Source organism: Aulostomus chinensis, chromosome 4 (assembly GCF_037954235.1).
Source record: "Aulostomus chinensis isolate RoL2024-O1b breed Wild chromosome 4, RoL_Achi_v1.0, whole genome shotgun sequence".
In the NCBI taxonomy this organism is placed as follows: Eukaryota; Metazoa; Chordata; class Actinopteri; order Syngnathiformes; family Aulostomidae; genus Aulostomus; species Aulostomus chinensis.
The window spans coordinates 7,897,501-7,925,374 of NC_141323.1; the positions used below are offsets into that span (position 1 = coordinate 7,897,501).

Genomic DNA, 27,874 nt, shown 5'->3' on the forward strand with positions numbered 1-27,874 from the left:
TAAAGGACATTTGTGTGTACAGAATTTAATTGAAAATGTGTGTACAAGTTTGTGTGTAAATGTCAGTGCATTAGATGGAGGCTCAACCTTATCAACATGAAGTAACCCTAGTTACAATCCTTCTCTCTCTCACACATACTTTCATGTCCGATAGCATCACAAAAAACTTCTCTTGAACATCCCTCCATGTTCTCCCTCTTCTCCTGTTGAGGGTGGTGGGGGTGGAGCCTATCCCAGCAGCCTTCCCCCTGGACAGGTCACCAGTCCATGGCAGGGCCAACACATGGAGACAGACAACCATTGGCTCGCCCAGCCACGCCTACGGTCAATTTAGAGTCTGGATTAACCTGGTCCCCTCTTGATGTCTTTGGACTGTGGAGGAAGCTGGAGTACCAGAGAGAACCCAGCAGGAACAGGGAGAACATGGAGACTCACCCAGAAAGACCCCGTGCTGCAGCTGGGGCTCCACCCACAACCTTCTTGCTGGAGGGCCACAGTGAGGACCACTGCTCCACCGGGCCACCCCTCTCTCCTGAACATTGCTAACACACTTCAGTCCCGTGGGGCAAGTCAAGGAGTGCAGCTCTCTGTTGCGTGTATTCAGGCAACAACTTCATGGGCAATCAGTGTTGCTGGTTAGAGAAGGAACATCCTTCTACTGGGATCTTTGATCCAATACAGGACATGCCAACAACCAGGTCGCCCCTTCGGATACCAGATACATGTCTTCAGAATGGAGTGCACTGATTTATTTGAGGTCAGTTTGCCAGCGCAGTTATTAGTTCAGTTCATGTTTGTGGAGGAAATTAAACGTTCTATCAATGAACTACCCTACAAACTCAAGCTAGCTTTGCTAGCTGTTGAGGTAGCGAGCCTCTTCAGGATCACTAGCTCAGTGCTACATCAGTGAGCACTAAAAACACCTCTGGACTCCTCCAGCTGCTGACTGATTTTAGCTTCTTGAGGTAAACTTGTGCCTGTCAGCATGAGGGGAATTCAAAGCTGCTTCTCAATTACTGTAGCAGAACATTAAGCCTCCAGCTTACTAAGGACACAGGGGATCCACTGCTACCTGTTGACAGTAGAAATCCACCAACCTGCAACAGAAAAATGATGGGGGTCCTTTTATTTCAGCCAGTGTCTGAAACATGTCTTCAGCACAGTTGTAGAATCTGGAGATGCAACTGATGCATTCAGAGGCACTTCGAACTAAATACTTGCTTCATCTCCCTGCTGCCATTTAAAATTTTATAATTTATTTTTCAGTGTTTTAATTAGTTGTTTTTACATCTGGTGGACCAAATCAAAACTGATGGCAGGCCAAGTTTGGCTCCAGGACCAGTTCGGCCAGCCCTGGTCAAGAAGAGAGGCTCAAATCTCTCATAAAAAGTTGAGAGGGAATCAGACTGAACAGCTTGACAAAAAAGGTAATTTGGACAACATTCCTCCATTCATGAAGTTTGTTTGCTCATCCAATTTATTGGCAATATAGCATGTTCACCTCAGTCAGAGCAGTTTATTCAAACCCTGGGATGAGATAATGAACTCTGTGACACCCCAGACAGGACCATGTAGAACACCAACAGACTGTTGTGAAACATAAAAACATTACTAGAGTTTTTCATACATGAAGGTTAAGAAGTTCCTAATAGAGACTGTGAGAACAGTGCAGCGCTTTAGACACAAGAGATGCTAGTTCAATCCACAGGTGAAAAAGCAGTGCTAGCCCTGCTCTCAGCATCACCACTCAGGTGCCCGTGAGCAAGGCCATGGCCATTAACTGCTAACATTAACGGCTTCAGTAGCAGTAGTGGATCAGACTGCGATTGTACTGGGTAGCTCCTCAATATAAAAAAAGGTTGCAATAAAAAGAATATTCAACATAGACCTGATCACGTGGTACTGATGGCCAGTTGGTATTGGCTCCCCCCAGGAGGAAATACTAACTTTGAATGAGGACGGACATGGCCATTCCAACATGGCAAATTCCTCCAGGTCAGAAATCCTTGTTGTCATGTGAGTGGCCACTACAAGTCCCATTCTCTGGGGGCTCGAGGAAATTGTGATGTTACACACAAACGCGCACGCACAGAGGAGGTGGCTCCAGTTTCCATCTCCCCAGTCATGTGACCCACAAACAAATGCTAACTGACACCTGATGTGATTGTTCAGTGTGTCTGGGGTTCATCTCAATGGTCCCCTGAGAAGTGTAACAGTAGAGGGAACATCATCACTAGCGGACAAGCTTCCTCCGGCCACTGACCCGGGTCCACAAGCTGCGGGCTTTCTGGGTGATGGTTACCTTGCGGGGCAGCCGGAGGTTCCTCAGAGGCTCTCTGATGCACGCTAGTACATCGGGCTGGATGGGCTGCCCTAGGCATTCATGGGAAATGTAGTTGATCCTCCGCAGCTGTTTGCTGTAGTAGCTCCTGAGGTTGTACAGCTCTTCGGCTGTATTGTCAGAGATGATGGAGGCCTGGGATGGAGGTCCAGAGGATGGAGATGAAGATAGAGATGGAACATCTGCCACATTAGCACGAGGCTTCCTCCTCCCTCCCTGAGAGGAGGTGGCCTTATGTTTACAACAAGGTCCAACTGAACTGTCATTAAGACCCACTTCATTGACAATGTTAATCTCAACATCCACCTGGACTACTTGTCTGGTTGTGGTAGAGTTCCTCCTGTCCTCCACTGTCAGATGGTTTCTTGCTCTGTCTGTTTGTCCGTCCAGCTCAACATCTTGTTTCCTGGACAGGTTCCTGTCGTCTTTGAATTGTTTCTGCTTGGATGGTGGGGGACAACTGGGGTCAAAGGTCAAATCAGCATCCACCTCACTGGCTCTGGCAGCTGATGTGTCCTACAACCATAAACGCTGTGTCAGTAAGCAGCAGTAGGCAGGCGGGGGCTTGTCCAGAGGACAGAGCGACTGTAGCTGACATGCTAGTGATGGTTAGTAGAAGCACCAGAGTGGCGAGTCACAGGCTTGGGCGATGTTGCAACCATGGTGAACTGTAATGACTCACACCGCTTCATACAGGTAGGTGAGGGTCTACACTGTGTTCTCTAGGTTCCACTGCTGTTTTTTTTTTCCTAATCACTGGCAGGGCTGGAATGGAGATCCTTTCAGCCCAGTGCATATGTGCACCGCACAAGCAATGTTACTGCATGCAGAACATACTTCCACTATGAGACATGTAAACACCTAGAACCCACTCAATGACCAATACGAACGACTGGAGCAGGTACTGCAGCACGTTGGTCTCACAACTCATCTCTATTATCTAGTGCAGGTGCCTCTTTAGTCACTTCCATGTGTGTGTCAGCAGGGAGAAACAACACAACACACAATAACTGGGGGCATGGAGATGGAGGTGTCTGATGCATCCTGCTGAACTGATCCTCGTCTCTCTCTCTCTCTCTCTCTCTCTCTCTCACACACACACACAATTACAAGCTTATGACAGATGATGTCATGTGATCAGCTGGTGGGGGGCATCCAAAGTTCCAAATCATATTCACTCTGTTTTTGGAGCTAACAAATTAGCCGGCCAGCTAGCTTTTTAGCTAGAGAGGTAGCCTGTGCCCTGTAGAGGAGAAGATTAGTTTTTCATCGCCCAAGCCTGTTGGTTAGGGACCATGGTTGAGGGTCACATGGTCAGTGCAATGCCAACACAAGCAGCAATGAAGAGAGAAAGAAGGATGGACTGTACTTTGCCAGCTTGTCTTCTGGGTGGGGGACTACGGGAGGTGTTTCTTGACTCTCTTGGACACTGGAGCATCTCCAGCACTTTCAACTGATCTCTTTCCCTCTTTGGACTTGCCCTGGCCACTTGTAGCTTTTACCTGTTGGGTCATTAACAACAGACTTTATCTGCGGGGAGGACATGGACACCCAAGTGTGAATAAGTGCTAACACAACAAAATCCTGCAACCAACGCCCCACCCTAGAATCTCCTCACATTAGATCATCCCTCTAGAGCTACATGGGGTCCCCTCGTCACTGCTCCATCAGCCCCAGACAATGACCAGGCCTGGTACAAATCAATGAATTGACGGAAAAGTCATACTGGGATTGACATGTGTGGAATTAATGGCACAGCAACATAATAAGTGTGGACAATAACCTGACGAGGGTTAATTTTGTAGCATTGACAGCTTGAGAGAGCTGGGACAAACAGGTAACAGTGGATAAACAGGCCACATATTGTGAACCTACATGGACACCCTCTCACTTTACATGTTGAAAACTTTAAAGATCATTACCTTGTCAACTGCTTTAGAAAACAAACAGATTTACTGATCAATGACAGCGTAATCATGCAGTAGGATAGAGGAGTGAGGACGAGGTGACAGGTGAGTTGTGAAAGAAACATATTCTACACTATCACACTGTTATATTAGTTCTATGGGTCTATCAAATCAATCCATTTAGTGGAGGCTAGTAGGCTAACACACAGAAAGTAGTGTAGCCTAGCATAGCGTAGAGGCACAGCACAGCGTAGCTCAGCCTCTAGAAAGTCGGGCCACTGTTTGGAGGAACTGTACAACTACCCGGGTTCACTGGCTGTCAGCACAGAGAGGATTATTTCCACAACACTTTAGGTCCTCCGTGGAAGTTTGAGACATTAAGAAAACACATGGGGGTATTTGTGTGGTGGAAAGACATCACACAACAGAGGAAGGAAGTAGCTGATTACAGAAACTTCTCAGAACAGAGCAGACTGGAGGACATGTTACACTAAAGCTTCAAATCACAACACAGACCAACAGGAAAAACCCGCACCAAGGAAGCTGGGTCATTGGTTCTGTTTGTTTCTCAACGCACATAGCCATGTAGCTACAGGTTGTTGATAGTGGAGATCCACCCACTCTACACATATGTGAGACTGGAAACACCAGAAACTGGAACAACTTATTGCATTCACTCAGGTTTAGTGCCCCTGTGGATGCTGATAGATGAGTCAGTAACCACTCACATTTACTGCAGGGTCATGTGACCTGGGAGTGAATGCTGATTAAAAGGTGCTCCCACTGCAGAGGAAACCCACATTTTAGCATGTTTTCAGCCAGTGGGAGGGGCTTTGGCAGGTTCCTCAAATCCAAATCCCTTTTTCATGTGCTGGCATAGAAACTGTGATAATATCTATTAACTCCCTTTTTATAAAAAATTTTCATATGCTATTATTGGGGGTTTCTGGTTTGTCCTGCAGTTTGCATAAACATAAACAACAGTCAAGATTAACAGCGGGAGGCCAGCATTGCATAGGTTGCTGAGGGTCATAAAGGAAAAAAGGGCTTGGAGATGGGAATGGAAGATGCCACCTTGATTTAAAGATCTTAAGCTGGCCATTACTTAGAGGACTGGGAAGATATGTGAGGATATCTGTGGAATGTGTCTGTATAAATAGGAGTAAGCAGAAACTCCTTCTTGTACAAGAAAATAAATTCAACTTAAACTTTGATTCTTCGGATCCAGTCTCTATCATTTAAAGGTCATTAAGAAGAAATTCTGTTGACATCTCTCACCTAAATTGACAAGAATTTCCACAAATCTGTGCTGTCACTGTCACATGATAGAGGCAACTACTACTGCATGCCTAAGTCCAAAACACGCGAAGAAACAGCTCCTGAACCCAGAAGACACAGCCACAGAGGGATGCTGTGGTTCTCACTGGGCCTGGTGCAGAGCCACAGGTCCAGTGAGGAGGTGGGACCAGGACCCGTACTGTTGAGTACATCAATCTGCTTCCTCTAGGTCACATGATCAGGAAACACTCCATTAATGTTCACTGCTATGCAGACGACACTCAGCTGAACTCATCAATGATCCACATGGAACAAACCAGCTGACTGAACTGGAGGCCTGTCTGAAGGACAGGAAACATGGAGGACCATCGTTTCCTTTATTAAACTCTGATAAACTGAAGTTCTTGTGCTGGGCCCAAACACCTGAGGACCACCTGATGAGGATCTGGGATGAGGGGAGAAGAAGAAGAGGAGTTGGTAACACGTATGAGGACAGGAGGAGGAGAGAGAAGCCCAGTGCATCATGGGAGATCCCAGCAGTCTGAGCCTATAGCAGCAGATCTAAGGGCCAGCCTAAGCAGTTCTGACTATAAGCCTGATCAACAAGGAGGTCTTAAGTCTGCTCTTAAACCTAGAGAGGGGGTCTGGGTCCTGGACTGAAACTGGGACACGGTTCCACAGGAGGGGAGCCTGATAGCTGAAGGCTCTGGCTCCATTCTACTGTTAGAACTCTAGGAACCAGCAGGAACCCTGCATCCTGGGAGTGAAGGGTTCTAGCTGGATCATAGTGGACTAGGAGCTCTGTCAGGGATGAAGGATCCTGATTGTTGAGGACTTTGATGGTAGAGGAAGAATTTTAAATTCTGTTCTGAATTTGACAGGGAGCCATGCAGAGAAGCAGTCCAGGAGAGACCTGGTCTCTGCTACCAGTTCTAGTCAGGGGGGCAGCAGCGTTCTGGACCAGCTGGAGAGTCTTGAGGGACTTATTAGTCCAGCCTGGTAGGAGGGAGGTGCAGTGATCCAGCCTGGAAGTGACAAAAGCAGGGACTAGTTTTTCTGCATCTTCTTGAGCCAGGATGTGTCTGATCTTAGCGATGTTACGTAGATGGAAGAAGGCGTCCTGGAGATTTGTTGAATGTGGGAGTTGAAGGATCCTGGTCAAAGAGAACTGCTAGGTTCCTACGGTGGTGCTGGGGGCCAGGGTGGTGCCATCCAGGGTACCTGTCTCATCAGATCAGGTGGTCCTCAGGTGTTTGGGCCCAGCACAAGAACTTCAGTTGATCAGAGTTTAATAAAGGAAATGATGGTCCTCCATGTTTGCTGTCCTTCAGACAGGCCTCCAGTTCAGTCAGCTGGTTTGTTCCATGTGGATCATTGATGAGTTCAGCTGAGTGTCGTCTGCATAGCAGTGAACATTAATGGAGTGTTTCCTGATCATGTGACCTAGAGGAAGCAGGTACAGGGTGAAGAGGACTGGTCCAAGCACAGACCCTTGTGGAACACCAGAACTGACTGTAGTGGTCTCAGAGGAACCATCGTTAACTGGTACCACCTGAGATGACCTGGTTGATATGACCTGAACCAGTTTAGTGTGGTTCTTTTAATACCAGTGACAGGTTCCAGTCTCTGTAGAAGGATATGGTGGTCAATGGTATCAAAGCTGCACTGAGATCTAATCAGACCAGTACAGAGACCAGTCCCTCATCTGGTACCAGTAGGAGGTCACTGGTACCTCTGACTAGTTCTGTTGCTTTCTCCAGAACCTTGGAGAGAAAAGGAAGATGTGATGTTGGTCTGTAGTTGGTAGAACTTCTGGATCCAGGCTTGTTTTTTGAGGAGGGTTTAATTCCTGCTACTTTAAAGGACTGAGGGACAGAACCAGATACCAGCGCCACATTGATCATATCTAAGAGGGGGGGTTAACGAGGGGAGAGAGTCTTGGAGCAGCTTAGTTGGGATGGGGTCTAGGGGAAAACTAAAACTGACTTGACTTTTGATAGTACACAAAGTATCTAGATGGAAAAGAGAAAATCCATATAAATTAATTTTATGGTTCCAAATCATTAATTGAACAAAAATGTATTTTCCTCTGCTCTCTTTGAAACCTGGTCTTGAGTGTTGATTAAAAAAAGAATTGATGCACCTACAAGAAAATATATTCTTTTAATGATAGTTGCCTTCTTTTTATCGTGATCATAGCAAAAAATATTCTGGGGTCTTGACCGGTTAGTGGAAATGTTCATAACGTTGGTAACAGCTGGCAACAGCTGGCAACTTGTTTTAAAAAGGAGAGGAGACTTAATGTAGGTGGGTCTTGGTGAAAGTAGACTGCCCACCACAGGGTCTGACCTGTGTGTAGTACTGTGTTTGTGTTGAGTTCATTATCTTCACCAAATTGCTTATGTGACTAGTTGTGTTTGTTTGTGAGCAGGCATCTTCAGTAGACATCATGCCAGGGTGGAACACAGAACCAGGGACAAACCATCCCCTTCAGGACAGATGTGTTCCACAGTGAAAAGCTTCGCGAGGGAATTTTCACGGCCTGGACCTCGATCTAGTTGCTCTACTTCAGATTTTCTTTCTTTGTCATTTCATAATACAGTTCCACACAAGAAGAAAAAAAATTACCCTGAAGTTACCTCCCTGGACAGAAACAGTGCAGTTTGGTAAATTGTTTTTCACCTTTAGTTTCTCTGCTTTAAGCTAAAAGCTTTGCACCAGGAGAGCAGGGTTACCCTAGGTTAACCCAAGGTAACCCTAACCCTAACCTGTCTTGCAGGACTGGCCATGGGTCCCGATCATGACCTGCTAAGAACACCATGACAGAGTTCTCTTCACTGACTGCAAAAATAATGACTGTTATGCTCCTGACGTGTGCAGCGTCAGTTGAAGCTCTGGTGATTATCAACATGTTTTAGCGTCTCAACACACTCAAACAGATCTGAGAGGATGAGGACATCCGGCCAGGTTTAGAGGAGTTTTCTTGGATTGAGGTGCAAGCCTTAGCTACAAAAAGAACAGGGAGATACTCAGAACCAACAGTGTGATGATAAGTCTCAGTAGGTGGCGTTTACTCACTGTAGCAGTCCCTGCTGCCCTCATCTTGATGCTCAATATGTGGCTCTGGTTCTTCAGCAGTGGAGCTTTGGGGCCAAGCTTCATGTAGAAGTAGGTGGTGTAGGGAGTGAAGCTGAAATCCTCTCTGGATCAGGGTCACACAGACAGGGGTGTTTGCATTAGTCCAACTCTCCGTTCCCCCAGTGAGACTTCTCAGTAAAGGAGACAGGAATTTGTCATCTTTTTCTTGACCTTTCATCTGGTGCTCATGTTTCAGGACATGTTTTTTCTGTTCCTACATTTGTTGCTGACACACCATCACACCTGGTCATTTACTAGGTAGAACATTTGCACCTGGTCTTTGTGAGATTAGGCTGAAATCAGAATGATACAACTGAAGGAAAAGTGAGGTCAGACACAGCTCTCAGGACCACGATCCAAGTCTGATCTCAGCAGCATATTCAGGTGACCACTGCCAACGGACTGAGATGAGTCACCTGAGGTAACCTTGCAGCAGCAGATGGACAATCACAGTCTCCACCTGCGGCCGAGGCAGTGTGGTGGTCTGGATCATCTTCCTGCGCTTGGCCGAGCCTTTTCCCATCCACGCCTCGACCAGCTTCAGTGGCGTCAGTCTTTCATCCATAGATGCTGCAAGCTCCACAATCTGCACCACCTGTCTGGCCTGGTGACTGATGTCCATGGTGGTGTGGTCTGATGGAGCAGAGAGCAGATGGTCAGGGTGCAGATCAACTTGTAGTGGCCAAGGATATTTGAGCTTCTTGACTTTGTTCTGTCCATTCAAAATCTTTCATTTGAGTGTTGAAAAACACTGCGCTGACGACTCAGCCTCCTAGAAGTGGTCCCACTAGTGATCCAGCCCAACCCAGTGCTGCTTGTCCTGTGGACCTGCGAACTAGGATCATCTGACCTGAGGACACTGGTGCGCTGATAACACTGAAGGTAAAACTGCTAAACAAGACCTGATGTTTTGACCCATTTGTTCCAGCCACTTGCCTTTGAAGAACAATGTGCTAGCTAAAGAGTAACAGAGGCACCAGACTTGGCTGCTACAACCTGGCCTGATGTAGCTGATGTGGCTGAGCAGCTCTTTGACAGCTGCCATACCAAAGAGCAGAGAGTGAGTCTTTTCTTCATGAGACATACTGCAGTTAGCTAATTAACTGTAACTGTTGTGGCTACCTCATCTGAGAGATGCAGGAGATTCATTCACATGACAAGCCAACTGTTTTCATGTGTACTTCCACCGAACACACATACACGCACACTGGCTCACATCTCACCACACCTATATTCAAAAGATCAGTCCCACACGAACCGTTTCCATGGCGGCAAGTGTCACACATCTGGTTGCATCCTTCATTGTCCCACACCTCATCAAAGTGAACAGCCATGAGAGCGCGCCGACACCTGCACACAGCAGACACCTTCAAGCCATCCTGGAACACACTGGGCCAGTTTATGTGTGTGTGTGTGTGTGTGTGTGTTACCTGTCCACATTCTGGCAGTAGTCCACCATCTGCAGCAGCTTCTTCTGTCCAACATTCTCCATCACCACCATGGTGCTTATTCGAAAGATATCTGCAAAGCCAAAGTAGATGATGCAGTCTGCTGGACTGTCGTCTCGGCCTGGAGACACAGCAAAGACACCAGAATGAGCTACACAATGGTCCAGACCAGTATGGTGTCAACACAAGACAGTGCAGAGCCTTTACCTGCCCGTCCACTCTCTTGGTAGTAGTTCTCGATGGACTTGCTGATGGTGTGATGGATGACAAATCTGACGTCAGGTTTGTCAATGCCCATACCAAACGCCACCGTTGCTACCACCACCTGGAGGCCCACAGTGATACGCAGGTAAAAAGGACAGGCTCTACATTATTGTACAGAACATATCAGCTCATGGATGGTGAAGACGGTGTCCTCGTGATGCTACTACCTGGACTTTGCCAGAGGTCCATTTGCGGTGAATACGGGACTTGTCATCAGGGGCCATGTTGGCATGGTAAGGATAAGCCAGGATGTCCCTTCTCTGGAGCTCTGATGACACCAACTCAGCATCCTTCTGAGAGAACACATAAACGATCCCTGTGGGGTCCAAAGCATGCTGACTCACTGGCAATTCAACATCATGTTAACCTCATCATGCTGGACACGTTGCTACCTGACTGGTCCTTGTATCTGCAGCGGATCAGTGAGGCCATGTCATTTATGGAGGCTTCACTGTCAGAATCTTTAAGGCGAACCTGAGACACAAGAAGTGTGTTAGGCATCTTTCCAGACTAGGACTAAACTACTGCAGTGTTAGGGTTGTGTATCATGGTAAGTATTGCGATATGTTGCGATAATGTAAGTGAGGCGATATATGACAATTTTCTATTTAAGCATGAAGTCTGTGTAAAAAAAAAGGCCATCAATAACACCAATACTTTCTGTGCAATATGGGCAGAAAATGTTGACATATTTAATGTGTGTTTGCTTACTTGCTGACACACCAAGTATTTACATCCGGCATGGCTATGTCACGATCATGTCCATCCCCACACAGCTGCAATTTCACCAGCAGTGTTTCAGTTGTTCTGCCCCGTTTCGTTTACTTGCTCAGATTCTGCAGAATGGTCATTGTGTCTTTATGTGTTTCCATAATGTACACATAGAGTACGTGGTCATATTGTGTCTTTTTCTGTCTGTTTTTGCAATCAGGAGTTTGTCCATGGTGTTTCATTTTGAAAACTGACAAGGTTGTCCCTTGTAGGGACTTTCTGTCTGGCTAAATCTGCACAGGGCAGATGGAGGCACCATCCGTCAAAAACAGCCTCAGCATGCATTCCACGTGAAGCAGTGTGCTGAGCTGCTTCTGGGATGTCCCCATCTCTTCTAGTGGAACTTGCATTGTTGTCTAGAATGGCAGTGATCAACTGCGGCTGCCGTGGCGTGGCAATTACAAGGCAGTGCAGGGTGTCAATTCAAGGTTACTGTTTGCTTTCCTTATATTTAGCAGTTAGCCATGAAAGAGCAATCTGTCTGGTCATGACTGCTGGCGAGCGCAGAGGCTAGTTAGTAAGTTTAGCTGTCCCTGCTCATTCATCTCTGACATCTCATACAGAGACATTAAATAACTGAAGTGTTATGGCAACTTAATAAATGTTTTTGGGCTGGTGTAGGTCATATTAAACCATGACCTAGCAGCATCACACACACACAGAAAGGCTGTGAGAGATACCACCTCATAGTAGAGGTTGGTCCGGTTAAAGGAGGCTGAGAGTTTGACTGGTTGCTGGACACACAGGATCTTCTCACAATCCTTGAGGATACTGCTGGTTGCAGTGGCTGTCAGCCCCAAAAGTGGAACCTTGGGGAACTGCCTCTTCAGGATGCCTAGAAGCTTGTAGTCTGTGCACAACACACACACACACACACACACACACACACACACTTTTGTGTGGTGAAAACTCTGAGTTTCTTGATGCTGAAATGAGGGAAAGTCTAGGTGTTGTGGGTAGGAGACCCCCTCACCTGGCCTGAAGTCGTGTCCCCATTGGCTGCAGCAGTGGACCTCGTCCACAGCAATGCGACTCAACAGGTTTGACTTGTAGGCTTTTTCCAGGCGAGACATGAGCAGCTTGCTCTTGGCAATCTTCTCTGGAGTGACATAAACCAGCTTGAAGGGGGCCATCGGATCGGTCATTGCAGCCATAATAGTCTTTGAGTGTTCCTAGAACGCATCCCAAACACACCAATGATGTCTTAACTGCACACATGCTGAAAGCAGGTTTGTATCTGGACTCTGGTGGTCAGAGGGTTTCTCATGGGATTCCTGTCATTCTTCCCATGGTCCAGTAACACTTGATGTCAACAGTGTTCTTCTGTTGTTATGGTTTGTGCCTTGTGAAATAAATAGTGAATAGTAAAAATAGTAACCCTGATTCTTGTTGACTTATGAAAGTCAGGAGAAGAAAACTTTCAATATGAGCATTGCTGGAGGGGAATAAGTCCCAGCGAAGAGGATCACACACTCATTACCTTGCTGCTAGAAGCATTAAGCATGGCTGCAGACACTGACAGGGACTTCAGGGACATGATCTGATCTTCCATCAAGGACACCAAGGGAGTCACAACCAGGGTAAACCCTTGCACACACAAACACACACACACATTTAAGTGAAACCTGTGTGTACTCGGTGGACACATGAACCCAGAGTGTGTTGTTGGTGGGGGGTATACCCCTAGAACAGACTGCAGGCAGCTGGTAGCACAGACTCTTTCCACGGCCAGTGGGCATCACCAGGAAGACGTCCTTTCCCGCCAGTGTCAGGTTGATGGCCCTCAGCTGCAGTGGCCTGAACTTGGACAGATGAAAGGAGTCCTTCAGCTGCTGGGCCACATCCTTGGACCATGGAAACTCTACCAAAGATCAGATGACAGGAAAAACAGGCAGGTCAGGCCAGAACTTCACACCTGAACTCAAATATGCTACGCCCACTTACAGTTCAGTCCACTACATGGTTAGAAATTAGTACCTGACCAGCCAAAAGCAGGTGGCTTTAAATAACCAGTAAAAAAAAAAAAAAAAAAAAAAAAAAATAGGAGCCACACGATTATTGAATTATTCTGTGAAAAAGTTGGCGGCAGCACATATGCCTCCAATACCACCAGAGGAAGACAAAGAAAACAGCCAGAGTGGGAGGGGGGCGTTCCAGAGCAGGTGATGGCTGATGTCATGAGGAGGAGACATGAAGCCAGACATGAACACACCCACACACTTATTCTAGCTGTGGCCCCGCCTACATCATCTCTTCTAAAAAAGGGATATGTATCTATTATCACTTTGTAAAGCAATGATCAAGGACAGTGAGACAAGGGACTCATGAACTCAAACGTCTATACTGATATGGCCATGACAGTTTTGAAAATGGGAAAATTGGTATGATCGAATCATGAGAATTTGTTGAATTATTCCAATCAAAGAGTTCCAGCAGCAAAGCCCAGCGCGTTCACCAACAGCAAGTCTTTCAGCACGATTGTTTAAGTTCGGTATTTAGATGAAGTCATGACCACAGCACACCTTTAAACATTTAAGAAATCTTACTGTCATCACAAAGCTCTCGCTTATGAGTGTGTGTGTGTGTGTGTGTGTTGTGAGCATCAGGAAGATACAATTACTATTAATGATAATAAACACTGCTTGAGGGAGAGAAACAACGTTGCTCACTGACACTCCGCAGTAGCATGTTTCCTAGTGGAGTGAGACGGAAGCGAGCTCCACAGCAGGAGCATCAGCTTTCCTACCTGTGCCGTCATAGCGCTGCATCTCCTCTTCACTCACTGCAGGGTGGTCTGCAGACGCGGATGCTGCAGGCAACTGTGCAGCATCACAGGCCTCCTCCAGCTGCCGCAGCAACACATTCTTGCGGGACGTCAGGTCAGCTTGCTTCTGCAAGAGTTCCGCTATCTGCAGTTCCACCGCCTCCAGCTCCAGCTCCAGCGAGTCCAGCTCTGTCTGCACATCTGAAGCCAGACAACCATTTATTTATTCACAGCAAAATTATGCTAATAGAGGTTTAAATGTTGATATCACGAGACCAGACTGACGGTTCCATTCTGTTGTGTTCAGGGATGAAACCACTAGAGGGCGACAAACACTACAACGTTTCTTTCACTTGAGTAGCGACATGGGGTGACAACCCAACACTGAGTGTGTGTGTGCGTGTGTGTGCGTGTGTGTGCGTGTGTGTGCGCGCGCGCCAAAGGAAATGGTTCAGAGCGCACATTCTTTCCTCTGTAAAAATACAACCAACAGTTGAATGATAACCATAAACTTTGTGTTGACCAACTAACTGTGTGCACCCAGATTACATGGTACACATGGTTGTAGTAGCTAGCATGAGCTAAGAGGAACTACATGCAGATGCTAGCAGGATAGCATGTCCCAGAGGCCTTGATCCGATATTGTGACCAGGGAGCCAGCAGGTCTCACACCTGCACCGCCCCGAGTCATCAGGCTCCCACCTCACGGGCTAACGAGCGCTGGCTGGGACTGCTGCGGGGCTTCAGTCCCGCCTGCTTCTCCGGCAGAAAAGAGGAGGACTCACCGCTCGTTGCCCCGGCACCACCAGCCATCTTTTCTCCGGGGACTCGTGGTGGTTCCCTGCAGCGCAGACAAATGGTCAAGTTGTAATGTTTCAGTACGATACTCAAGAACAGTCACCTGATCTTAATCGATATTATGTGACGTCACCGTTTGTTAACTTTGACAAGACAGGCTCGTCTGCTTCTGCATCAGCTGAAATAAAACTACCGCAAGGAGCATTTTAAGCAGCTGAATTAACATTTCTAGAGAAAAATATGAAATAAATCCTACTTCTCACTACTAACACACATGTACCACGTGGACAGAGCACAGAGGTTACAAAGATTACTAGTATTCAAAGTAACTTCACCACCCCTGCTCTCACATTGGCGGAACGACGTGAAGCTAGCACGGCTAGCTTAGCAGAAGGGGACAGTTAGCTGTAAGCTTGTGCTTCAGCTAGCTAGCTAGCATTCGAGCTATGACGTCGGCTGACCTGATGGAAACAAGTCCACGTCTCTTTCGGACTAACCCAGCAATAACGCCAAGAAACAACTTGCCGTTCTTTATCCACGTTTCTTCCTGCGTGGCTGAGAGCGCTACACGGTTGCCATGGCTACGTCACTGAGCAGGACGAGGAAGTCAGGTACATGGGGATTCTGATTTCCTGGACGTAGCCTGCCAGGCGGATCAGCGAGCGGCTACGTTCTTCATCATCATCATCATTGTTAGGGCCTGAGCCTGAAGGACTTCAGGGGAAGACCCTATTATGTTTTTTATTATTATTATTGCGAGCTTGTCAATTTACAAAGAACACAAAGCAAACAAACAATAGTCATGAAGACATAAAAACAAAACGAGTGTGACTTCGAAACATATTAGGGTCTTCGCCAGGGACTGGCTCAGGCCCTAATAAGGAGCCTGGGGATTTTGCACATTGACATTGAATGAGGAGCATAAATCAAAAGTTTTAACAGATTTCTTGTTTACCAAGTCAGGTCATGGTTGTCATGTATCGTTTGAGTTCATTTTCAAAAATTAAGGAGAGGTTTAGAATGACTAAATTTGGATTTGTGAATATGGAATTTCACAAGGGTGATTAAATACAAAGATTTAATTTTGTTTTTATCCTTATTGATGAGACCAAACAATACATTTTTCCAATGAAGAGCAAAGTTATCGTCAGTTTTATCAACAATAAACCAGAATACAAATTTCCAAAATTTGCTCGTGTAGGGATGACACCAAAGCAGCCGAAGCAGTGTTTCAGGGGACATTTACAAAACCAGCAGTCAACACAAACGTCTTTCCTGAACTTCAGAAGATGATTGGCAGGTAACATCTATGTTTCATTTTACATTTCCCTCTCTTTAGGAGTCAGGAGAGTCCAGATGCTTTTCCAGTTCAAGTTGACCAGACTAGTCAGCAGCAACATGAGGGGCGGTGATGGCGTTGTGAAATAAAGAGCGTAGATTACCGTTCTTCCTTTTGATGGACGTGACTCCACAAACTTGAGTGTCTGAAGTTGTTTGGGGGTCCAGATGTGGTCAACAGGCCAGACTTTGAGCCTCCTCAACAGAAGCAGAGTTCCTGACCACAGCAAATGAGGAGCAGGGAGGTTCAACTCACGCAGAAACTCAGAGTGACCCAGTAACAGGCTGTGAGCATTGAGGAATGGGTTGACCAGAATTAGGCTAATTCCAATGTTTTAATTGCAATGGGAATTTGACTCAAATTCTTCAGAAATAAGGCTGTGTCGTCCGCAAGCTGACGAACTAGATTCCCCTGCCTGCAGTACATATACTTTGTATCGCTCTATATTTAACATGAGAGGTGAGGAGTTGCGTACAGACCAGGAACAAATATGGCGAGGCTGGGCAGCCCGACCCCACACCGCGCTTTGAATCAAGTCCAGGCGAGGGACCATTTTCAGTTCGATGGCGCTATTACCGTGAGTGAGCAGAGCTTCAACAGCTCTACAAAAAAGTCACTGCAGCTCAATTTTTCCATGAAGGGAAATATGAAACTGTTCTACCAAGTCAAAAGGCTTCGAGAAGTCCAAAGACAAAAGGTAACCATCATGGGAGCAAAGGAACCAACAGCCAGTCAGGTCTGAAACCAGCCTGGCGTGATGAGAAACACGAAGCCTGACTGAACTTCAGTGATTTGATCCTTTTAGCAACGACGGAAGAAAAACTTTGCCGTAATTATTTGACAAGGAGATGAGCCTCCAGTTATCAATCAAATTATGATCTTTTTGGGGTTTTGAAATCCATGAAACCAGCCCTCATGTCAGTGAAGGGGGGGTCCGTTTTCAATGCTTTCTAAAAAAACTCCAAGCAAATAGTTAGAAATATTATCAAAAAAATATTTTTCCACAATGCCTTTCCAAATTAAAAAAATAGGCTGATTTTTTCCACCTTCCTCAATCCATCTTCTGCTTGAGCTTCCAAAGGCTCCTTCAGCTTTACACTTCATTTGATTTAATCTGTTGTGCATTTAATTCTGGTCTGTATCCATCTGACGTATTTGCTGGGCGTTTTAAAGGTAAGGCAGCTACTTTAGAAACTGCCCTTTCTCCCTCGTATGGACGAGCTTTCGCTAACACACGACCATAACCTCTTAAGTATTGGCAAGACTCATATTTTAGAAGCTCCCATCACTACAAAATGAGTTTTCTGCTTTTGCTTGATTCCAGAAATGTATTCTTAGTTTTCCAGTGACTGCTTTGACTGTCTTGCGCTGTCACAGAGAGCAATTAAGCCTCAAAAGGCACTCCAGGCATACTTTAGTATGAAAGGGATACAAATGGAGGCTGCACTAGGGTGTGTTGGGTGTTGTAATGATGGTAACTGAGAACAGGGAAACAAGCCAAAATCTATGCATGACCGTCTGGTGGCATTTTTGTTCCTTCAGGTGAAATCATTCATGTTGGGATTGTTTTCCCTCCATATGTCAATCAAATTAAATTTTTGCATGACTATCTTCAAGCTTCTTACAGAGGACTGATCTGGTGGAGGCTAACAGTCCATATTATGGTCCAAAAACATATTGAAATCCCCTCCCAAGCACTACGCCTGAATTCGGAAAGTTATTGAGAGATCGTTGAATCTGATTTTGTAAGATTTTCAAGAAGACTATCGTTCTCAGAGTTGGAATTGTATTCATTCACATTAATTATTATCACATCGAGGTTGTCATTGTGAATCACTTGTGAAAGGAAGTGACCATCTCAACACAGACCGAGTGGAATAGTTCCAGAAAATGAATGTTTCAGCGTGGCGACCCCAGCAGGTTGTTGGGCGCCATGTGCCAGCCATAGGGTCTTCCCTCAATGACCTCTCACTAACCCTGCATCATCATCACCAGCAACCCAGTGAGACTCTTGAAAAAAGCAAAAAACAATTCCATGCTGTTTAGCAAACAACAAAAAGCTATCGGTCCTGATCAACTCTTCCTCAAGTCTGTGACGATTAAACGTAGGCGGGCCGCTCAGCGCCGATGATTGACAGAGTCAAATCGGGGCAACAGTTCATTCATGTGATGCGTACAAGAACCATGATTTGTTTGAATCCGCTTCACCCTGTATACTTCGCAAATATCCATCTCCGCGTAGCAGCAGAGTAGGTAAATATATGATCGGTAGGGTTTCAAAAATCTTTATTTGCGGGCGATACTGAGGCCTTCGAACGCAACGCGGCGCTGATCCCGGAAGGTGACATCGCGAGAAGGTGTGTTTCCGGAAGACGTGGCTGTAGCTCCAGTGGCAGGCTGCAGCTGCCACCCCAAGAGTTCCTCTACAATCGCCTCTGGAGCATTTTAATCATTTTCTCCGATTTTCTTTCGGCCACGGCTTTTCAGTTAGGGTCAAGATGATCTCGCTCACGGACTCACAGAGTAAGTCGTAGCGTTCACCTGCTTTAGCTTGAAGCATTCACGGCTAACAGTTTGTTGTCAGCTTTGTGTTGCTGACTTACAGACTCCGGCTCTCAGCTCTTCATGTCGGGCCAGAAGGGAGCTTCGGCGGCCGTGGCACTGCGTCCGTATCTGCTCGTGTATTTTTAGTTCTTGTTCATCTGTTTTAACTCTGATAATAAGTCTGAATTCGCTCCGGATGAATAAAGTCATTCTGCTGTGAAGGACGCAGCAAATAACGCCTGTTTAAATGCACCAGTCAGCCAGTCGTGTGTATTAAAGTTCATGCTAATCCCGTGTGGAGGACTTCAGGTACGTTCATGCGTCATCGACCTCCTTGGTGTGAGGGTGAACCGCAGAAAGAGTCGGGGTGATGATGAGGCTCACACTCCTTTTCAAACATCGAAACCAGTTTGACTTCCCACAAACCAGTTGAACCAGCAGTTGTTACCATCGTATGTCTCAACTGGAGATGACATCATTGCAGTGTTAAAACATTTTGTTTTGACAACGTGTCGGACTCACATTGTGTTTGTTAACAAGAGGGCCTCCATCCATCTATCTATCCATCCATTTATCTGTCTATCTATCTATCCATCTATCTATCCATCTATCTATCTGTCTATCTATCTATCCATCTATCATCTATCTATCTATCTATCTATCTATCCATCTCTCTATCCATTTATCATCTATCTATCTATCTATCTATCTATCTATCCATCTCTCTATCCATTTATCTATCCATCTATCTATCCATCTATCATCTATCTATCTATCTATCTATCTATCTATCTATCTATCCATCTCTCTATCCATTTATCTATCCATCTATCTATCCATCTATCATCTATCTATCTATCCATCTCTCTATCCATTTATCTATCCATCTATCTATCTATCCATTTATCTATCCATCTATCTATCCATCTATCATCTATCCATCTATCTATCCATCTATCTATCCATCTATCATCTATCTATCTATCTATCTATCTATCCATCTCTCTATCCATTTATCTATCCATCTATCTATCTATCCATTTATCTATCCATCTATCTATCCATCTATCATCTATCGATCTATCTATCTATCTATCCATCTATCATCTATCTATCCATCTATCATCTATCTATCCATCTATCCATTTATCTATCCATCTATCTATCTATCATCTATCTATCATCTGTCCTATCTATCCATCCATCTATCCATCTATCTATCTATCCATCTATCTATCCATTTATCTATCCATCTATCTATCTATCTATCCATCTATCTATCCATCCATCCATCTATCCATCTATCTATCTATCATCTATCTATCCATTTATCTATCCATCTATCTATCCATTTATCTATCCATCTATCTATCTATCCATCTATCTATCCATCTATCTATCCATCTATCTATCCATCTATCATCTATCCATCTATCTATCATCTATCCATCTATCTATCATCTATCTATCTATCATCTGTCCATCTATCTATCCATTTATCTATCCATCTATCTATCCATCTATTATCTATCTATCCATCTCTCTATCTATCTGTCTATCTATCCATCTATTATCTATCTATCCATCTCTCTATCTATCTATCATCTATCCATCTATCTATCCATTTATCTATCCATCTATCTATCCATCTATTATCTATCTATCCATCTCTCTATCTATCTGTCTATCTATCCATCTATTATCTATCTATCCATCTCTCTATCTATCTGTCTATCTATCCATCCATCTATCTATCCATCCATCTATCCATCCATCTATCTATCTATCCATCTATCTATCTATCCATTTATCTATCCATCTATCTATCTATCATCTATCTATCCATCTATCTATCTATCATCTATCATCTATCTATCTATCATCTATCTATCTATCTATCCATCTATCTATCATCTATCTATCATCTATCTATCATCTATCTATCTATCTATCTATCTATCCATTTATCTATCCATCTATCTACCATCTATCTATCATCTGTCCATCTATCTATCCATTTATCTATCCATCTATCTATCTATCCATTTATCTATCCATCTATCTATCCATCTATTATCTATCTATCCATCTCTCTATCTATCTGTCTATCTATCCATCTATTATCTATCTATCCATCTCTCTATCTATCTGTCTATCTATCCATCCATCTATCTATCTATCATCTATCCATCTATCCATCTATCTATCTATCATCTATCTATCATCTGTCCATCTATCTATCCATTTATCTATCCATCTATCTATCCATCTATCTATCCATCTATCATCTATCCATCTATCCATCTATCTATCTATCATCTATCTATCATCTGTCCATCTATCTATCCATTTATCTATCCATCTATCTATCTATCCATTTATCTATCCATCTATCTATCCATCTATTATCTATCTATCCATCTCTCTATCTATCTGTCTATCTATCCATCTATTATCTATCTATCCATCTCTCTATCTATCTGTCTATCTATCCATTTATCTATCCATCTATCTATCCATCTATTATCTATCTATCCATCTCTCTATCTATCTATCTATCTATCCATCTATTATCTATCTATCCATCTCTCTATCTATCTGTCTATCTATCCATCCATCTATCTATCCATCCATCTATCTATCCATCCATCTATCTATCCATCCATCTATCTATCTATCCATTTATCTATCCATCTATCTATCTATCATCTATCTATCATCTGTCCATCTATCTATCCATTTATCTATCCATCTATCTATCTATCCATTTATCTATCCATCTATCTATCCATCTATTATCTATCTATCCATCTCTCTATCTATCTATCTATCTATCCATCTATTATCTATCTATCCATCTCTCTATCTATCTGTCTATCTATCCATCCATCTATCTATCCATCCATCTATCTATCCATCCATCTATCTATCCATCCATCTATCTATCTATCCATTTATCTATCCATCTATCTATCTATCATCTATCTATCTATCTATCTATCTATCCATCTCTCTATCTATCTGTCTATCTATCCATCCATCTATCTATCCATCCATCTATCTATCCATCCATCTATCTATCTATCCATTTATCTATCCATCTATCTATCTATCATCTATCATCTATCTATCTATCTATCTATCCATCTATCATCTATCATCTATCTATCTATCATCTATCTATCTATCATCTATCTATCTATCTATCTATCCATTTATCTATCCATCTATCTATCTATCTATCTATCATCTATCTATCTATCATCTATCTATCTATCTATCTATCATCTATCTATCTATCATCTATCTATCTATCCATTTATCTATCCATCTATCTATCATCTATCTATCATCTATCTATCATCTATCTATCTATCTATCTATCCATTTATCTATCCATCTATCTATCATCTATCTATCTATCATCTGTCCATCTATCTATCCATTTATCTATCCATCTATTATCTATCTATCCATCTCTCTATCTATCTGTCTATCTATCCATCCATCTATCTATCCATCCATCTATCTATCTATCCATCTATCTATCCATCTATCTATCCATCTATCTATCTATCCATTTATCTATCCATCTATCTATCCATCTATCTATCCATCTATCTATCCATCTATCTATCTATCCATCTATCTATCCATCTATCCATCTATCCATCTATCCATCTACCTACCTACCTACCTACCTACCTACCTACCTACCTACCTATCTCTCTATCTATCTGTGTGTGAATATATATTTATATATTCCTACACAAACACACACTCAGTGAAAGAGGTTGCAGTAGCAGTATGTCAGCCACTAGAGGTCAACATGACAGAGTTTGAGCTGTCAATGAACAGCAGGAGGAAACACATGTACACGGATATAGCTCCTCCCGGATCTAACAATTTTACCAATTTTTGTGTGTGTGTCCCTCAGAGATCGGAATGGGATTAACGGGCTTCGGCGTGTTTTTCCTCTTCTTTGGGATGATCCTATTCTTTGACAAAGCTCTCCTGGCCATCGGGAATGTGAGTGTTGGCTCCGCCTCCATCGTCTGATTGAAGCACTGACTGACACAAAGTCACTTCATACAAGTGACAAAATGAAAAAGGGGGAATTGTGTATTTATATTCTGCATTCAGTTAAAAAGAACTTCTTAACTGTGAAGCAATATGCAACAGCATGCAAAGTCTTAGCTGAGAGAACACACACGTACCATAAACAGCTTGTCGAAAGGGCAACAGGTGACCCCATTTGTAACACCAGCTGTTTTAATTCAAATATCGATACTGTATCACAAGAGGGTGTGTGGAGGTATACTGCAGTGTTGGTATTTTGTATGTCAATGTAGGTCCTGTTTGTTGCTGGACTGGCCTTCGTTATCGGGCTCGAGAGGACCTTCCGCTTCTTCTTCCAAAAGCACAAGATGAAAGCCACCAGTTTCTTCCTGGGAGGTGTGTTTGTGGTGCTGATTGGCTGGCCCATCATCGGTGTGGTGCTGGAGATCTACGGCTTCTTCCTCTTGTTCAGGTAAGAGGACACAGAGGTTGAACTGAAGAGAGCCCATAACAAGCCCACTCATTTCATGAACTTAAAAAAATCTATTACAGAGATTTTGGACCCTGGGTCTCCACCCACATCAGATTATTGTATCAGAGGCTTGTCTGGCTTTTTCCAGTCAAAAAGGAAGTTATCATGTCAGGGGTGAAGTAGTTTTGTAGTCCAACAACAATCCAGGAAGTTATTACGTCAGGGATGAGAAACTTTGTAGTCCAACAAGATGTTATCATGTCTGGGATGAGGTAGCTTTGTAGTCAAACGGGAAGTTAGCATGTCAGGGATGGGGAAGCTTTATTGTCCGACAGAAAGTTAGCAGTCAGGGATGAGGTGTGTTCTACAGTCCAACAGGAGGTGGTCATGTCCTGGTTCCTCCACCAACAGAAGGTGGTCATGTCCTGGTTCCTCCACCAACAGGAAGTGGTCATCTCCTGGTTCCTCCCCCAGCAGCCAATAGGATCGCTCCATGTGATTGTGGTGATTGAACCAGTAAATCAGCTCTGGGGAACAAAAGTTGATGATCTTCCAGATTCAGTTCATCAGGATCATCTTCACTAATGAACCCTCTGATGATGCTGGAAGCCTGGATGCTACGGTTAGCAGCGCTAAGCTAACGTTAGCCGAGGAATACTTCCTCCTACAGCCTCCTCTGTAGGCTCCTCTGGACTCTTGTTAGCAACCCAGGTTTTTAAGACTCCACCACTCCAACATCCACCAGTCTGGTGTTACTGGTGGATCTGATGTAGAACTGAACCTCCACCATCCACCAGTCTAATGTTACTGGTGGATCTGATGTAGAACTGAACCTCCGACATCCACCGGTCTGGTGTTTACTGGTGGATCTGATGTAGAACTGAACCTCCACCATCCACCGGTATGGTGTTTACTGTGGATCTGATGTAGAACTGAACCTCCACCATCCACCAGTCTGGTGTTTACTGGTGGATCTGATGTAGAACTGAACCTCCACCATCCACTGGTCTGGTGTTACTGGTGGATCTGATGTAGAACTGAACCTCCACCATCCACCAGTCTAATGTTACTGGTGGATCTGATGTAGAACTGAACCTCCACCATCCACCAGTCTAATGTTACTGGTGGATCTGATGTAGAACTGAACCTCCACCATCCACTGGTCTGGTGTTACTGGTGGATCTGATGTAGAACTGAACCTCCACCATCCACCAGTCTGGTGTTACTGGTGGATCTGATGTAGAACTGAACCTCCACCATCCACCAGTCTGGTGTTACTGGTGGATCTGATGTAGAACTGAACCTCCACCATCCACCAGTCTGGTGTTACTGGTGGATCTGATGTAGAACTGAACCTCCACCATCCACCAGTCTAATGTTACTGGTGGATCTGATGTAGAACTGAACCTCCACCATCCACCAGTCTGGTGTTACTGGTGGATCTGATGTAGAACTGAACCTCCACCATCCACCAGTCTGGTGTTACTGGTGGATCTGATGTAGAACTGAACCTCCACCATCCACCAGTCTGGTGTTACTGGTGGATCTGATGTAGAGCTGAACTGTCTAATATCTTCAGCTGCTGGGAACCACACACCTGATTTCAGGTCTCTGACCTGCAAACCAGGGAACCGGCCAAGTTACCTTTAGGTTTACCAACTCATTTCTTTGGCATGCTATTGAGAGTCTGCTTTGCAATGTGAGAAACCCCTCGCGGTCATAGGTTAATCTCCTGGACTTCTAGGTGGGGGCACCAAGAACAGAGCCTTAATATGCTAGGAAATCGACTGGGAGGTGGCACAAGGAAAATGACATTCTTGCATCCTCTCTTTTCAAGTCTTTGGCAGTTGAATGAGGTGATGGTGTTTAATCATGGGAATTGTAGGATGCAGTTTTTGATTTCTCTGTTCCATCTTGAGTGTATGACTCAGCTCCCTGTCTGTTTCTGTTTGGTCACATGCAGGGGTTTCTTCCCCGTCGTTATAGGCTTTATCAGAAGAATACCTGTCCTGGGCTCCATCCTGAACCTGCCCTTCATCAGTGCAGTGAGTATTCAGTATTGCAGCAGCTCTGCTATGATTACACGCAGCATTCACGCACCAGTCAAATGACAGATCAGCTCCTGCACCAGCTGTTACCACAGGAAAACAACCGATGGAGGCTGAGATGACATAGAACATACAAATACGCATTAGCTTTGTTGCTAATGCATGTGCTCCTACCAAGATGCCAGAAGCTTTCCTTCGATGTCAATCTGTTTCTGTCTCTGTCCCTTTGTTTTTGAAAGCCGTCGTAAGGCTCTGAGGACAATCAGCAGTCGTGGTCAGTCACTGCCGATTCTCCCATGCATGCTAACATGTCCACTAGGCAGCAGCATATACTGAGCTTCTGTTTAATCATGACTGGCGAGGCACACACCACAGATTGATGTTATTAGGAGCAAATTGGTCCATTTTGAGGACATCTTGGACACCATAATCCAAATCAAGATTCCAATATGAAGATGAAGCTGGAGTCATTCAAATGGTGACTTTTCCTTCAAAATGAGTTACCCCCAAACCTCGTTGGATAGGGGGCTGGAGGTGGACGTCAGGTTTGGCTGATCACCAGGCTCGTGTTTCAAATAAAAATACAGACCTCCCCCAAAAAAATCAAAACTGTCAGTTTTATTCAACAAAAATTATATCAGCTGTCAGATTAATTATTTGGAAGAGAAATAATTGTCTTTTTATGAACTAATCAGTGGACTGCACCTGATGTGTCACATGGCTCATTTCACACAACTATTGGAGAAGACAAGTCAAATTTGGTGGCTTCTTGCTGCTACCCAGGTTAGAATGGGTGCTTTCAGTTCAAGTGATGAAGTGGAACTAAGAATGGGTATTTCAAGTAGAAATACTTGTCATTAACATCTGGGAACTATTTGATAAATTCAAATATCACTGTGATGATTTAAACCCACACAAATACAATCTTATGTCCTAAACTCTAATTAATGCCAGTAACGTCTGCTCATGCGGAGAGTCAAACAGCACCAAAAATGCAAGGACCTTTAATCCTGGGCCAAGGACCCCCACAGGGGGAGGCCAGCAGTAATGTGGCAGCGAAAGGGTGACTGAGGCTTCTGCTTTGGGGCAGTACCTTAACAGTGCTGTTAATGAGATTGCCACCGGAAGGGGAGACACCACCAAGGAAGAGGACTATCCAGCAGCTAGCCAGAGTTCTGTCTGTTCGGTGTGGGATGGCCACCAGTAACCAGTAATCAGTGATGGTGAGCAGTCAGCAGTTACACGTGTTGTTAGATGGAACCAAGGGAGGAAACCTCTCTTATGAGAGTTCTAGCATTCCTTTGTTATTGAATCTGTACTGGATCAGACCATTCATGAGATGTAGACATGACAAATAATTAAAGTTAATCTAATCTTGGAATATTCAGTCTCACTAATCTTTTAACGGATGTACAGATGAGCATAATAGGAATGCAGCAGGAGGTCCAGCTGTGGTTCTTGGGTCCCTGTGGTGTGTTCCTGTCAGTGTGCATGCTCCTACTAGGACTGCATTAGCATAGCCCAGCTGAATGGCACCGGTTCATTGGGAGATTGCTGGTGTTAATAGGCTCCTCTCTTCTTTTTCAGTATGTGGACAAAGCAGGCGAGAGCAACACCATGGTATAGCACGGGACTGGTTTGATCCTGCAAGGCTGTTGCCCACAGATCTCCCATCACGGAACTGATGTCTATCAGCTGCAGCTCTGCACTTGGGCAGGGAAAGACTGCTTCGAGTTTATCTGTTAGGTCACTGGTCACTACCAATCAACCAGCGGTCTGATACTGAAGGATGCCGTTACCAAGGTCACTACAACTAATATTTCACATGCCACTGATCCCCTCAACATGGAGGGTATCTGGCAATAAAATGGAGGATGGAAGATGCCTAAAAAGGCCTGCATAGACTCATCATCAGTCTTGGACTCATCAGTCTTGGACTCATCAGTTTGGCAGCATCCAGACAAATCCAGGATGAGAAGTGGACCGACAGCTTGCCACGTGTTACTATTGTTGTGCCTGTGCTTTAACCTCGACATGATTTGGACAAAAGCTTCTCAGCAGCTCTTGTTCTGTGTGTTCTGCAGCTTTGGAATACCAATTGTGGCTATTGTCGTGTTTGCCTTTGTTACTAGTGTTTTCTCTTCTTGGTTGGCTCATTTTACTTCATTATAAATTATTTTTGAATGATCAGTGGTCGACTTCTTGTCCACAGAGAATCTAATTGTATCTGTTCAAAAGGGGTCCCTGGATAACACCAGTCCTAACTATGTGTCAAGTGTACACTCTCACAAAAATGTCCTAGCTGGCAGGATTACTAGCAGTGTAGCAGCTAACTACTGAACTGAGCAAGACAAAGATGAAGTACAGACATGGGTCTGCTCACACCTGCTGCCTCATCACATAGGCATGCACACATGAGCTGAAAGAGATCTAGTCAGGCATCGTGGCCCATTTATTTGGCGAGTCTGCATCGTTGTGGTTTGAAAAAAAGATGAGAGTTCTAGAAACGTGCATGTACAATCAACCTGGCTAACCAAAGAAAATAGGCTACCCTGCAAGTTACAACAATGCAGGATTTTCTCTTGTTCAACAGTTGATCTCTCGCCACTGCACCTGTTGGATGAGCAAGGGTGCAGAAGAAAAGCTCATGATTGTAACCTCAGGCAGGCTATAGGCCTGGCAGGACGGTGACATCTTGTCCCA

General features: G+C 44.5%; 2 protein-coding genes across 8 annotated transcripts; one reads left to right on the forward strand and one right to left on the reverse strand.

Annotated features, from left to right (window-relative positions):
• On the reverse strand, positions 1-15,363 carry recql (RecQ helicase-like). Of its 6 annotated transcripts, none has more exons than XM_086201429.1 (16): positions 15,060-15,073; positions 14,697-14,752; positions 13,894-14,112; positions 12,829-13,008; positions 12,628-12,734; positions 12,121-12,319; positions 11,831-11,997; positions 10,769-10,850; positions 10,544-10,692; positions 10,320-10,437; positions 10,095-10,233; positions 9,923-10,014; positions 9,081-9,297; positions 8,605-8,728; positions 2,648-2,857; positions 1-2,476 (listed from the first exon to the last, which is right to left on the reverse strand). In XM_086201429.1, coding segments are annotated over exons 1-16 (2,304 nt in total). In that variant the 5' UTR covers positions 15,062-15,073; the 3' UTR covers positions 1-2,233. The 6 variants fall into 6 exon arrangements, with proteins under 6 accessions (XP_086057555.1, XP_086057552.1, XP_086057550.1 ...); XM_086201430.1 differs by lacking the exon at positions 1-2,476 and adding an exon at positions 3,711-3,843 and having other exon boundaries at positions 2,708-2,857; XM_086201426.1 differs by lacking the exon at positions 15,060-15,073 and adding an exon at positions 15,171-15,300 and having other exon boundaries at positions 6-2,857.
• On the forward strand, positions 14,991-27,361 carry golt1ba (golgi transport 1Ba). Of its 2 annotated transcripts, none has more exons than XM_086201431.1 (5): positions 14,991-15,320; positions 22,530-22,621; positions 22,945-23,123; positions 25,087-25,168; positions 26,759-27,361. In XM_086201431.1, the coding sequence occupies exons 1-5, from the start codon at positions 15,287-15,289 to the stop codon at positions 26,795-26,797; spliced, it is 426 nt and encodes a 141-aa protein (XP_086057557.1). In that variant the 5' UTR covers positions 14,991-15,286; the 3' UTR covers positions 26,798-27,361. The 2 variants fall into 2 exon arrangements, with proteins under 2 accessions (XP_086057557.1, XP_086057558.1); XM_086201432.1 differs by lacking the exon at positions 14,991-15,320 and adding an exon at positions 18,385-18,571.
• Positions 27,362-27,874: the final 513 nt, after the last annotated feature.